Source organism: Pelodiscus sinensis, chromosome 6 (genome assembly GCF_049634645.1).
Source record: "Pelodiscus sinensis isolate JC-2024 chromosome 6, ASM4963464v1, whole genome shotgun sequence".
Lineage (NCBI taxonomy): Eukaryota > Metazoa > Chordata > Testudines > Trionychidae > Pelodiscus > Pelodiscus sinensis.
Genome location: NC_134716.1, coordinates 20,713,774 through 20,728,183, shown reverse-complemented (window position 1 = coordinate 20,728,183; position 14,410 = coordinate 20,713,774). Strand labels below are relative to the sequence as shown.

General features: G+C 41.1%; 1 protein-coding gene and 1 long non-coding RNA gene across 2 annotated transcripts in view; one reads left to right on the top strand and one right to left on the bottom strand.

The window, feature by feature from the left end:
* The window catches only part of LOC112546928 (uncharacterized), a 137,655-nt gene that overhangs the window by 28,371 nt on the left and 94,874 nt on the right, over positions 1–14,410 (bottom strand). The window lies entirely within an intron of this gene.
* SH3GL2 (SH3 domain containing GRB2 like 2, endophilin A1) overlaps positions 1–14,410 on the top strand; it is a 147,165-nt gene that overhangs the window by 117,726 nt on the left and 15,029 nt on the right. The window contains exons 4-5 of the mRNA XM_075931518.1: positions 7,193–7,336; positions 12,755–12,888. Coding sequence (XP_075787633.1) covers positions 7,193–7,336; positions 12,755–12,888 — 278 coding nt within the window. The remainder of the gene's footprint in view (positions 1–7,192; positions 7,337–12,754; positions 12,889–14,410) is intronic.

Here is a 14,410-nt window from a genome sequence, read left to right as displayed (position 1 = left end):
CTATATTTCTGGTAGTTCTCTGCTAGTAGCAGGGGGTTCTGCTAACATAACTTCCATGGTTAAAGTCAAAGTCTACATAAATAACATCCCTGGCTCCTAGAACATCCAATTTATGATGGAGTCAGCACTGTCAGCTTTTTCTCCCTCCTGCTGAGAGATGAGGAGATGTGAGTCTGTGTGAAACTACCTTTGATTCAAATAAAACACCTGCAGTTAACAAAGTAGATGTCTCTGTCCTACTCACGTTCAGGTACTGACTCAAACTGTGCTGTGAGGAGAATAGAAAAGTTATTTATTTTCTTTGTGAAGTGCTGACTTCTTTGAGGAGCTGGGAGCTGTTTCCATGTGAGCCACCACAGTCTCAGAGGCTGTACTCAGGCCATTTGATAAGTTGAGAATTGGAGGCTCACAATTTTGCTATGTAATGGGAATTATTATTATACATTATCCGCATTTCAGTAATGGCCAGGGGCTTGTTCCTCCTTCTGTTGAATCAGTTGCCAAACTCCCATTGATTTCAGTGGGTGCAGGATTGAGACCTGAGAGGTTTGCCAATGGGAGAAAGCAGAAGTACTGAAGGAAAAATTAGACATCTTCTCACCTCATCCTGTCTCCCTCATTGCATCTTTTCCCCCAAAACTCATCCACTGAGGGAGCAGCCACATGGATTACTGGAGGAGTCTGGCACAGGGCAGCAGCAGTGTTCAGGCTGTGCTGTAGTGAGTATAACTGTTTGATCCCCACTGCTGCCCTGTGCCAGGCCCCCCGGTAATCCTCAAGGCCACATCCATTGGGGGAGTGGGTTTGTAGAAAGGGTGGGAGGGCAGGAAGGAGATTAGATTTGGGGCATGAGTATGGACACACCCTCTCTGGGCCACAGGAATTCCTAGGTCTGATTTTGAAATACTTGGTTGGTAGACACTGAGTTTGAGACCTCTGGTGTAAAACAAGCATGGGAGGAAAACTAGGCCCTGTGTTTTCAGTTATTGACATACAATTGTGTGCAAATATAGTGGCTAGGAACACTGCATCACAGGCTGTCTTCTAACAACTGGGAAATTATTTGAATTGCCATGATTTGATGAAACAAAAAATGTGACTGGCACAGCTTAATTGGAGATATTTTATATGCAAGACCACAGCAGTAAAGAAGATAATTTGATGACACTTCCACTGACGATGAAATCAGGGGAGAAGGATATTAATGAGTGTAAGAAGCATTACACAGAAAACAATGGTAATTAAAATGGTTTTTATGTTAACAGATGGAGAGCTTATTAAAAGGTCCAAAGCTTCATTGCTCATCATCCACAAGTGCTCTGCAGAAAAAGCAATAAACTTGATATATATTATGGACATAATGGTAAAACTTGTTAGCTCTTTTAAAGCCAGAGGCATTCAATCTTGTGATCAAGATTCAGCCACAAGCTCTGGCTTCTCTGAAGCTATCAGGCAGTGCAAAGGAGCCAAATACCCAATTGAGCTTCTAGGTTATAGTTGCATTGCATTGCAGAAGAGGCATGAAACAACTGGAGCTAACAATGAATCTCGCTATGGCTTTATTGGAGACTGTTTAGTTAAAAGAAGTGGTTGAGAAATACAAATTTTTCCCAGAATTTTTTTAAATTCCTCAAATTTTCTCTTACAATTTTGTTTTGTTTTGTTTTTCAATGAAGTAGTACAAAAGTGCCAGTTTTAGGAAACAAAACACTGGTTTATTGCTTTTTGTAAACAGAAATGTTTCCTGTTTTGTTTGGATTTTGATTTCCTTCGAAATTTCAGAAAATGTCTAATGAGACAAAGTTTCTACACAAACTTGTTTTCTTAAAAAAAAAAAAAAAAAGTTAGGGGAAAAAAGACTGAGAGGAAATACAGCTCTGTTGATGAATCTGATATACCCTGAGGAGATCTGATTTGTGAACAGGGATGTGAGACTTTAGCAAAACTTGACTTTGCAGTTAGTTTTTATTTTCAATTTTTTGAAAATCTCTTTGGAGTATATTTGAATGAAGAAATGGGAAATAGATCAAGCTTTTCATGATGGTGTGTGTAGCTTGATTTTGCATTACTGATGAGCCTTGCTTGAAAACTAATGAACTCTCCAGGGAAAAGAAAGCATATTGTTAACAGAAGAGCAGTGAAATTATTGAAAGGGAAACTGGGTTTAAGGATACCACAAATGGGAGAAAATCATTACAGATCTGTCTAACCTTGAAAATAGCCTGCCAGGAGAATGAAGGGGGAAAAAATGAATATGATAAAAGTTCAGGGCTAAATGTGGCTATCTTTAAAAAGTAATGCAGAAGGAACATGACAGCAAATATAAAGAATAAGAAATTGAAGCCACTCGTGGTGTTTCTTTTAAACTCTTTTATGGCAGCTTTTTAAAACTAGTGGTTGTTCTTATTTAGCTATTTCATGTTGAGTTCTCTACACAAAGAAAAGAGATGTGAAGAACTGGTCTGCACATGCTGGAAAATTACATTGTGTTAGAATATAATGTTAGAATATAATGTGTAAACACAGATTGGGTTTTTGGTTAGTATCATGTCAGCAGATTGTGAAATGTAGAAATATGGATTAATACGGAACCCTCACTTGGTAGAAAATCAATTTCTTAATCTGCAGGTCACGGTTCAAATTCCTTTACAGGTGACATGTTTTTTTTATCATAGTGGTCCTTTCTTGCTTTATAATTGTATGAATTAATTAATGTATTTGTTATGCTTGCTTTACTTCATTCTCAGAGGGGTAGCTGTGTTAGTCTGTAACTTAAAAAACAATGCATAGTCCTGTGGCACCTTAGAGACTTACAAGAATTTATAGTACCATGAGCTTTTGTGGGTAAAACCCATTTCATCTTGACTCTAAGGGTGTATGTACACTGCACCGTTATTTTGAGATAACTAGCATTATTTTGAAATAAAAATGCAAGCGTCTACACAGCCATTCCATTATTTTTAAATAATTTTGAAATAACAGATGGCTTATTATGAAATCTATAAACCACATTCTACAAGGAATAACACCTATTCTAAAATAGCAGTTTTGAAATAAGGCGTGTGTAGATGCTCCACTGCTGCTATTTTGAAATAGCCCCTTCCCAGGGCCATTCTAAGGGTATGTCTATACTTGCACCCTCTTTTGAGAGAGGAATGGAAATGAAGACATTCAAAATTGCTAATGAAGCTGGGATTTAAATATCTTGCACTTCATTTGCATATTTGCATGATGGCGCTATTTTGAAATAACAGACGCTGTTAAGACGCGATTATTTTGAGAGAAAACCCTTTTTTCAAAATAACCCTTATTCCTCATACAATGAGGTTTACCAGATATTTTGAGATAAGGGTTTCCTCTTGAAATTACCGTGTCTTAACAGCGTCTGTTATTTTGAAATAGCGCTATTTTGAAATAGTGCCATAACGCGGATATGCAAATGAAGCACAGGATATTTAAATCCCGGCTTCATTTGCAATTTTGAATGTCTTCATTTGCATCCTTCTCTTGAAAGAGAGTGCAATTGTAAACATACCCTAAGTTATTCCTCCACAGTGCCTCCTGGGACTCTAAATCGAGATAGCACATCCACATTAGGGAAGCCTGGCTCGGACTAATTTTGGGGCTTCTCTATAGTGTAGATGGGCTATTTTGAAATAAGCTATTTCAGAATAACTATATTCTGAGAAGTGTAAACGTACCCTAAGATGCCACAGGACTACTACTCATTACTTTATTCTTTTATTTATCTATTTGTCCCCTTCCCCTTACTGTCTCTTTCATCTCTACATTTCATCATTCTTTCCTTTGCTTTTGATTTCCCCATTTCCTATCTAGTCAGAGTGTGGCCCCTCCTTTTAAGTTATTCTCCTGTATTTTTCTTTCCTTTCTGTCTCTCTTTTTTCTGCTATCTGTACTTTTTGTTTTTCTTGTCCTCCAGTATTTTCTCTGGTTTTTACCCCTTGTTCTGTTTCCTCCATTATGCTCAGTTGTCTGAGCCCTCATCTCTTTTCTTCAGAGTTTCCTAGCTTCTTTTCTTCTCCTCACCACCTTAGCATCATTAGCTAAGGGGTAACATGAAGGCTAGCTGACTGCTCTTTTTTTTCTTCTGGTACCCAGACCTGATTCAAAGCCCTTTAAGGACATTGGGAATGTTTTCATTGACTTCAATGGACTTTGGATTAGGCCGTAAAAGAATAAAGTAGCAGACATCTTCCAGCCCAACAATTACAGAGAGATGCTATCTTTTGCGGCATAGAGGTGGAGTCTGCTGCTGACACCTCATTACAATGGAGTCTCTCATTGGAATGTCAGTCTGCTGCCTGTAGTTCTATGGCAGTTTGAGGCCAGGAGATATCAACAAATTCAGAATAGCATGGTCCAGTGTCACTTTTAGGTAATGAGAAGATGCTTACAAAAACATGCTTTCCTTTCATAATGTTCTTCACAAGCAAAATATGTACTTAGATAATTTCCTGGTTTTAGCACACATATGCCACAATGTGAAAAACAGCATTCAATGCCAGATCTTCATTTGTAGTATTTCAACCAAAAGTGAGTTAAGCAATAAGTAAAATACTTCTTGGGTCCACTGTGCTTATGCATTGCTGCAGTGTCCAAATACTGAATAATTTTGCATCTGTGCTGTAATACTGATGCACAGCAGGGAGGGTTACAGATGGCATGTCATCCTTAATTTTGAATTGCTTTTGCTCTTCTGAATTTAAATCAGATCAGACTCATAAATACATTCAAACATATGTTTGTTTTGTGGCTTAATTTTTTCCTATTGTGCAGTGATTTACGATGGCACAGTTCTTATTTATTGTAGTTTACAAAATTAGAAATGTAATTCAGTATATCACTTAAAGCACACTGTGTATGACATTCGCAAACTATTTCTGCATTGGCAGCATTCACCACAAAAATATGGGCTATTGAATGAGTTTATTTCTTCATTTTTGTTTTTCTTTTTATCAGTTTTGATAGCCCAGGTGCCTTTTTTATATAATCACTGTTCTTGGGAGAGTTTTTGCATGGCATATTGGCGAGAAAGTATGAGCTGTAACGCAGTTTATTTTTTATATCAACCCAGGAGTCTTCCCACAATTCTAGTAAAAATAACAAGGGGATTGTAGGCATTTTCTGAGAATATGTTTGATGCATTTTATAGTGAATAAAGAAAGAAAGAGAAATATTACATCTAGCATTTATGGGTGAGCAAATTCTGGCCCTTCTTGCACCATTTTTGGGCATCTGCTGGTGCAAAGCTGCTGCAGTGATGGTTTAACGGTCTATCCAAGGATTCCCCAAAAGCAATAGGGCCAACATATTGATTTCTGTGCCCCCGCTCTTCACCGCAGCTGCAGTATAGGCAGTGGAGCCAACAGACACTGCAGGCCCTGGGGCAAGATCTATATGGGGAGGAGGGGCTGGTTCCAAGCCCTTGGAAGGGGCAGGGCCTCAAGGGGAAGGGGCAGGGCATCCACCCTCAGCATCCCCCTGACCATGGCATGACCCCCTCATCCCACAAAGCCGCATGGAGCAGTGCTCTGGTGGCAATTCAAAGGGTCACGGAGCTCTGGCCACTCCTGTAGCCAGAGCCACTGGCTCCTTTGAATCATGAAGCCCTGGGGGAAGTGCCCTCTTCACCCACCCCCATTGGCAGGCCTGAGTATAGGGCATGTGACGGCATAAGAATGTGTGGCAGGGGAGTTGGTATACCCGCTGGTCCCCAGTTGTTGTAATAGCTGTTTGGAAGTCCAATGTAGATTGCACCTTGAGACTGGACTGTTGCCCAGAAAGCTAGATAATACTTAGTCTTGCCTTGAGTACAGGGGACTGGACTATATGACTTCTCAAGGTCCCTTCCAATCCTATGATTCTGTGATCTGAAGAATGAGAAAATATAAATGGGTTAGAGTTTCCTTCATTTTCCCCTCGCCTGAGCTGCAATGGGTATCAATGACTAGTCCCTAGAGTGTTTTGAAGTCCAGGGGTATTTTGAAATGGACTTCCTGGAGGGCAAGATTGGGTCTCCACTCTGAATGCTTCTGGTCAAATTAAGGCATCTCTGGTATCAATGGCAAAATTCCTGTTGATATCAGTGAGAGCCAGGATTTCACACCCTCTCTCTAAAAATTTGCTGAACATTGAGGCTATGTCTACACTCACAGCTTCTTGCATAAGTATGGCTGTTCTTGAGCAAGAATCCGCAAAGTGTCCACACTGCCTTCCTGCTCTTATGCCTTCCTGCCCTTGCGCAAGAGCTATGCTCTTTTTTAACAGGGGTAAGCCCTCTTGCGCAGGAGCTCTTGTGCAAGAAGGCAGTGTGGACACTCAGCAGGGATTTCTTGCGGAAGAAAGCCCTATGGCTAAAATGGCCGTCGGAGATTTCTTGCGCAAGAGAGCATCCATACTGCCATGGAAGCTCTTGCGCAAAAGCACAGCACTCAGATGGCAGTGTGGATGTTTTCTTGCGCAAGACTTCTTGCACAAGAACCCTTGCGCAAGATGTTCTTGTGCAAGAAGCCACAAGTGTAGACATAGCCTGAGGGTGTATTCAGACTACACCTCTCTGCTGACAGAGAGGTAGATTAGGCACATTGAGATTGCTAATGAAGCAGGGATTTATATATCCCACATTTCATTAGCATAAAAATGGCCGCTGCTTTTTTTTTTTTGGTACTGAGCTCTGTCGGAAAAAAGCAGCAGTCTAGAGGCTGATCTTTCGAAAAATAAAGCCTTTTTCGAAAGATCGTGTAAACCTCATTTCACGAGGGATAAGGGATCTTTCGAAAAAGGCTTTATTTTTTGAAAGATCAGCCTCTAGACTGCCACTTTTCTCCAACAAAGCTCTGTGCCAAAAAAAAGTGGTGGCCATTTTTATGCTAATGAAGCACAGGATATATAAACCCCCACTTCATTAGCAATTTCGATGCGCCTAATCTACATCTCTCTGTCGGCAGAGAGGTGTAGTCTAGACACACCCTGAGAGTTAATCTTCAATTTATCTGACATACATGTTCAACAGCAGTTTCTTGAACACGTTACAAGAAGCTGAGTAATTCTTTTGTTGAGAACACAAGTGAAATCTCCTGTACTCTACCTACTGCAGCTTAAGATACAGTACTTATAAAGTTTATCTCCCATTTACTGACCTTTGGTAACTCTGTTATTGGTCTGCTTGCAGCTTCCAGAGCTAAACTCAACATGATCAACACAATGTCAAAAATTCGAGGGCAGGAAAAAGGACCAGGCTACCCTCAGGCTGAGGCCTTATTGGCGGACGCTATGCAGAAATTTGGAAGAGAACTTGGCGATGATTGCAACTTTGGTAACTTGGTTTCTTTCCTTTGAATTATGCAAGTCTATTAGTGCTTGTGTAGAATAAGAGCTTTGGCGAACAATCTGCAATGCCCAGATACTGACAGATTGTTCATTTCCCAGTAGGCCAATGACAATCATGATGATGTAGATCTATGATCCTTCCCAGGATGGGAAGTGCAGGTTGTTTTCTTATTGGTAAAAGCCAAATCTTTTTCCTTTGGGATGATATCCATGTAGGCTGTATACTGCCTTACTATGTGCATTACTGAAATGCAATGTGACCAAAAGAGCAGAATGATCTGATGTGATACTATTATAGGCATCCACATTCTCCTACCATCATGCTAAACCTCTCCTGTCCTCGGACCCCTTACAAGAGGATGTTTCTACCTTCATTGCAGATATCGAATAAAGGCTAACAACATATGACGTTCCAAAGTACAATGATGAGTTAAAATGTTAATTCCTCTTTTTCTACGTGATATTTCTCTGCTGCTAAAATTCTACATTTTAGGGGAAAGATCACAAACTTTTTTCATTCATTATCCAGCAAAACTCCCACTGAAGTCAGTGGGGGTATGTCTACACTACAGAGTTAGTTCAAACTAACTTAGTTCGAATTAGTTAATTCGAACTAAGCTAATTCGAACTAACGCGTCTAGAACTAAAAACTAGTTCGAATTAGCATTTTGCTAATTCGAATTAGCATGTCCACATTAAGTGGACCCTGAACAGGGCTTAAGGCTGGCCGGAAGCAGTGCCGGCAGGGCATCAGAGGAGGACTTAGAGCGTGGAGATGCTGTCTCAGGCTAGCCGAGGGCTGCGCTTAAAGGGACCCGACCCCCACCCCGGACAGACAGTTCTCAGGGGTGCCCCGCTTGAAAACCAGTCCTGGCTTGGAGTGCCCGGAGTGCCCACACTGGGCACATCACACCACTCGGCCATCAGCCCGGCTGCACTTGCCGCAGGCTGCCATCTGGGGAGAGGGGGCAATTGGGGGGCTGCAGGAGAGCTTCCACCCCCAGAAGCCCGCAGAGCCAGCCCAGTCCTCCAAATCGGGGGCTCGTACCCCATTCCTCCCTAATCTCCTTCCACTTATCCTTCCCTAGCCCCTTTTCTTGATGTACAAAATAAAGGACAATTGTGTTCAAAAATGGAATCTGTCTTTATTGAACAAAACTGGGGGAGACTGGGAAAAGGAGGTGGGAGAGGGGAAGAGAGAGGCTGGGAGAGGGGAGGGCAACTACAATGATCAGGGGTTGGGAACAGGTCCCATATGAAGAGAGGCTAAAGAGACTGGGACTTCTCAGCTTAGAAAAGAGGAGACAGAGGGGGGACAGGATAGCGGTCTCTAAAAGCAGGAGTTGGGTGGAGAGGGTGCATACAGAAAAGTTCTTCATTAGTTCCCATAAAGAAGGACTAGAGGACACCAAAGGAAAGGAATGGGTAGCAGGCTTCAAACTAGTAACAGAAAGTTGTTCTTCACAAAGCAAAGAGTCAACCTGTGGAACTCCTTGCTGCAGGAGGCTGTGAAGGCTAGAACTAGAACAGAGTTTAAAGGGACATGAGATCAAGTCATGGAGGTTAGGTCCATGGAGTGGTATTAGCCAGGGGGTAGGAGTGGTGTCCCTGCCCAAGGTTTGTGGAAGGCTGGAGAGGGATGGCACGAGACAAATTGCTTGGTCACTGTCTTCGGTCCATCCCCTCCAGGGTCCCTAGGGTTGGCCGCTGTCGGCAGACAGGCTACTGGGCTAGATGGACCTTTGGTCTGACCCAGGATGGCCATTGTAAGCTCAGGGCTCAGGGTCGGGGGTCTCAGTGGACCACCTTGATTTTCATGCACACCTGCTCCTGGGTGGCCAGGCTGGCAGCTCTCCTGCCCAAGCCGGCCACTTTCCTGTGCCTAGTGCGGAGATCGTGGATGAGGTCCACGATGTCCGCACTAGCCCAGGCGGGTGCCCGCCTCTTGCAGTCCCGGGCAAGCTCCCGGGAGCCGCCAGCCTGGTCCCGGGAAGAGGGGGAGGGCTGGGGGGCATCAGGTGGCTGGCTCGATCCGTGCCAGGTGCAGGGTCTGCTGGCTGGGTGCTGGCAGGCTTGCACCTGGCACGGGTACCGTAGCCAGCCCGTGCCCCTTTAAGGGGTCCGGGGCCGGGAGGGGGGCATAGAGTTTCCCTGGTGTTGGCCAGAGTGGCCACTAGGGAAACCTGGGGAGGGCTAGCCTCCCACTAGTTCGAATTAAGGGTCTACACAGCCCTTAATTCGAACTAGCTAGTTCGAACTAGGCTTAATCCTCGTAAAATGGGGTTTACCTAGTTCGAACTAAGAGCTCCGCTAGTTCGAATTAAGTTCGAACTAGCGGAGCGCTAGTGTAGCGCCTATCAAAGTTAGTTCGAACTAACCCTGTAGTGTAGACATACCCTGGGAGTTTTGCTGGGTAAGGAGTATTGAAGTTTCATTTCAACAGTGAAGATTCTTTAGTCTAATTAGCGAGCTCACACCCACAACAGATTTTGTGGTATCTTCACAGCCCTGTATGTAGCTCTGTGCAGTCCGTTTTATAATAGCAACAAGCATGTGGCTTGAACAATAGCTTGAAAATTCTCTTCTATTCTAACTTATAATAAAATTCTAGTCCTGACATGATGGCAGATTCAGAAGACAACGTGCCTTCTGGTTTGGTTTAATCATCCTAGATCAAAATTATATACTAATTAATTTAGTAGCTGCCATTGTCTGATTCCTCTGAATAGTGCTGCTTTTTGCTCTCTCACTCATGCTAAATTTCAGATGTGTTTTTAACCATCTTCTGAACAAATTGATGTTTAATCCCAATGATCAAAGGGTAGAACAGCTATATCATAGGTTTCTACCTAGTAATGTGCTTTCTAGCTACTAATCATCATTCCTCTAGATGCCAACAGCAGGTACACTGGCTACACAATATGCTGGGGCGGGGGGGTCCTTTGTTTGGGAGACAAAGCTAATGGAATGCATTGTTAAACGGGCTTCCTTTTTTGGAGTGCAGGTGCTATTTTCATAACCAACTTATTTAAATTTAGACTCTTTTTCTCCATCCCAATATCACAGCAGGTTTGGATTCTGTGCTTCATGGGACAGATAAGCAAGAAGAGTAGATTTTGTGGACCACAGTTGTGATGAAAATTCAAAAACACTGGGGCCAAAGTGTTTGGTGTCTACATTGAGGGGGCGATGAACATCATCTCTGCCAGCAGTAGGGCTGGATTCCTATCTAGCTGTTGAAGGCATTGAGAAATGGGCTAAGCTGTTTTCCCTGCTGATGCTGCCCCAAAGGAACATGGCTTGCTTAGCTATGTCTCAGAAAGGTAGCTCTGTTAGTCTGTAACTTAAAAAAATGAGTGGTCCTGTAGCACCTTAAAGTATGTCTACACTACTTTGAAATTTTTGAAAAAACTTCTGTCAACAAAAGCCTGTAGTCTAGACATACCCTGTGGTGCTACAGAGCCACTTTTTGTTCGCTTATCTAGGGTCAAAGTAAGGACATTAACCTTCTATGACTTTTGCTATTGTATGTAGCATACTAGTTCAAAGGGACTAGTTCTGCCAGATATTGAGTTAATATTTTACTGAAGTCGAGGGTACTCAGCACCTTCCAGAAGGCCTTCAGAACCTTTTGTAGAATTAGACTTTATAAATGCAGCAGTGTGCATCTTATCTTTAATTTCCCCACCCATGTCCAGTAGAGTAAGAAAACTCTGGGAACATAGTGGCTGACACTACCCCGGGCACAGTTTCTATTGGTAAGGACAAGGTTTTTTTCTTTAGTGATCATATAACTAGTGTCCCATATTAAGGTTTCAGGTGTTTTGCAGGTCTTAGTTTTCCATAACCAATTTCCTTGAGCCTTAACGTCCGCATTTAATATTTGGAGGAATTAAAAACAGTTTTAGCTTTACCTTGGAAGTATCATAGTGATAGTGCTGCAGTTTCGTTTTAAAATGAAATGGTCAACATATTTGAATGCTTAAAATAAGACTTCTCACTGGTGCTTCAATTATTCCGTTGGGAGTGCAAAACTGCAAGCTGATTCATCACTGATTTGAATTTTTGATTTACTTGATATTGTTCAGACTGGCCAGGATTTTTCCTTTTTGTTTTGAGCATATGAGCACAATTTTTTAAAGGCAAATTGAAAGATATTTTAGAAAATAATTAATCTGGTATTAACCATAAATTGTTTAAGCCTGTAATCATTAACAAAACATATTGATAGCTCTGGTTCGACAAATAAATGCATTGTGAAAGTAAAATACATTCTTTATTTACCACAGCTGAGTTCAAATCCTGTGAGAGAGTGTATCTAGTCCAGACCCCTGAACTGAGACAAAACCAAATTAGCTGGTGAGAATTATTGCACATCTAACACCTGCTGTGACCCCCTAACAACTACGACTCCCCAGCTTGTGCAGTTGGGATGTTATTGGCTTGGAGGAGAAAGAAGCATAGCACCCTTACCTCTGAAAAGAGGAAGGCTTGTACTATAGTTATGGTATAGGAATGGGAATTCAGACTTTTGTTTTCTTTTTCTAGTTCTGTCACTGACTTCCTCACTTAGGCTAATAGTTTCAGAAGGACTGATGAATTTTTGCCTCATTTTTGGATGTCTAACTTAAGACCTGTAGGGTTTGATCTTTAGAAGCTTTGGGTAGTTACCCTTCCAACTGAAGTCCAGTGTATTTTGTTTATGAAGCTCAACCATATTACATTTTGAAACCAGGATTTTATTAATTAAATATAAAAATATTAATAATAATAATAATAATAATAATAATTACGGGGATACCCTTTGTTTAAAATATTCTATTCAGTTTATTTTATACTGGCCTTAAAATCTGAACTTTCAGTACACTGAATTTTTTATTGGATTGTGAGTATTTTCATTCTAGAAGTTACTTTGGGAAGGTTTATCACTAGGATATCATGAATTACAGGACAAGTAACTAGTTTGCTATTTCTAATAAAATTCTGAGGAGTGAAACTGTTAACTGTGTGACTTATAAATGGCCAGAGTCAACACACCTTATTTAAAATTATTGGGCTGGTCAGATCTTTGTTAGGATGACTGTTTCACACAATCTACAGTCTGTATCAGGTAAAGATGGTATTTCTCTGACAGGTTTTCTTTTACCACCGTATAGGCCTTTTTTTTTTTAAGTTTGGATTCTGAAGTACAGTTCTATTGCTGTGACTAGGTTCTACGGCTGCAAAACCATAGCATCCACAGTTCCCTCCCTATAATGCCTCACTTTTTCTGCCATGTATTTAAAACTGAAGATTAAATTTGATTCTTAACTGAGTTCTGTGTCTCAGCCCTATTCTGTATTAATGCAGAACCACATCCCACCATTTGTATTTGAGATAAACCAGACATACTCTCCTGTCCTAGGCCCAGCCCTTGGTGATGTTGGGGAAGCAATGAGAGACCTTTCTGAAGTCAAAGATTCTTTGGATATTGAAGTGAAGCAGAACTTCATAGATCCCCTGCAGAATCTCCATGATAAAGATCTGAGAGAAATACAGGTATTGCTAAAGATGGAGTTAAGTGATTTTGGAAAATCAAATAAATACCCTGTATGTTTTGAAAACTCTTACTTTAGCTGTGATGCTCAAGGTCTTTGTAAATCCCTAACAGGTCTCATTGTTTCTCTTTGAATAATACAAATTAAATTAATTTCCTTTCTTTCTCTGACTCTTTAAAATGTTCGAGACCAAAATGGCAACATTATTTTTAGTAACAAATCATATTATCTGTTTTGAAAAATACATTTTTGTACAGGTTTGGCTGCTGTATTCTAATTGAGCATAAAAATCACTTACAAATTATAAAGGGACGTCTAGATTACAAGTCAATTTTGGAATACCAGAGGTATCCTGAAATAGCTACCCTACGTCCAAGGAATGCATGCGCTATTTCAAAATAATTTTTGAAATAATTTTCAAAATAACGGACACACTAGTTCAAAACAAAATCAAAATAAGATACACAATTTGCATATGCAAATTGTGTATCTTATTTCGATTTTAGAGAGCAGTCTAGACATACCCCAAGTCATTTTCTAGAGTACATTTAAATAATGTACTCTATATTATTTTAGATCCATATTGTGAATAGCTGCCTCTAGATTTGCATTTGTAATTTTATATACCTGATGATTTACACCTAGATATCTAGAATTTGAAACACAACTATCATTTGCACATCTAAGGGTACATCTAGACTGCACTCTAAAATCAAAATAAGATACGTGATTTCATTTCAAAATAGGCCATTTCAAAATTTGTCACGTCTACACAGCACCAAATTTCGAAATAAAGCACTATTTCGAGACATCCTTTATTCCTCATGGAACGAGGTTTACAGGGATGCCGAAATAGCAGGCCCGTTATTTTGAAAATTATTTTGAAATAGCAGACGCATTCCTTGGACGTGGGTAGCTATTTCAGGATACCTCCAGTATCCCAAATTAGCTTTGCAGTCTAGACATACCCTAAATTAGATAGGTTGCCAAATATTTCATTTGTATGTACAAATGCTATATATGCACATGCTTGTTCTTTGCTGGTGCAAATGATATCTCATTGGGTTCCAATTCTACAAACCCTTATACATGTGAACAACTTCACACATGTAAGTGCAATGATGCTCTCCCCAAAAAATTAAGCATATGGGTAAGTGTAAAATTGGGACCTCAGAAGGGTACCTAGAAATGTTCCAAAAGCTTGGCACTTCATGTTTGCTGAGTAGATCATGCCAGATGACAAATCATTTCTTTTAGTTTGGTAATGATACCCTAAGATATTCCATGCTTAGTACTTCACTTTCTTAATCCCTGAAGCCGAGCTGGGGCTGGGCTGAGGTACACTGCTTCCTGCAGCAGCAGGAAGTGGAGTGATCCCACTGGGAGATGGAAGCAAAACAGAGCAGGTTGCTTGGTTGCTCCACTTCTCATGGCTCCCGCTGCCATGGTGAGAGCAGAAGGGCCCAATCCCTGCTGCTACCCTGCACCAGGCTCTCTAGTAGTTCCTCAGAACCACATCTCTC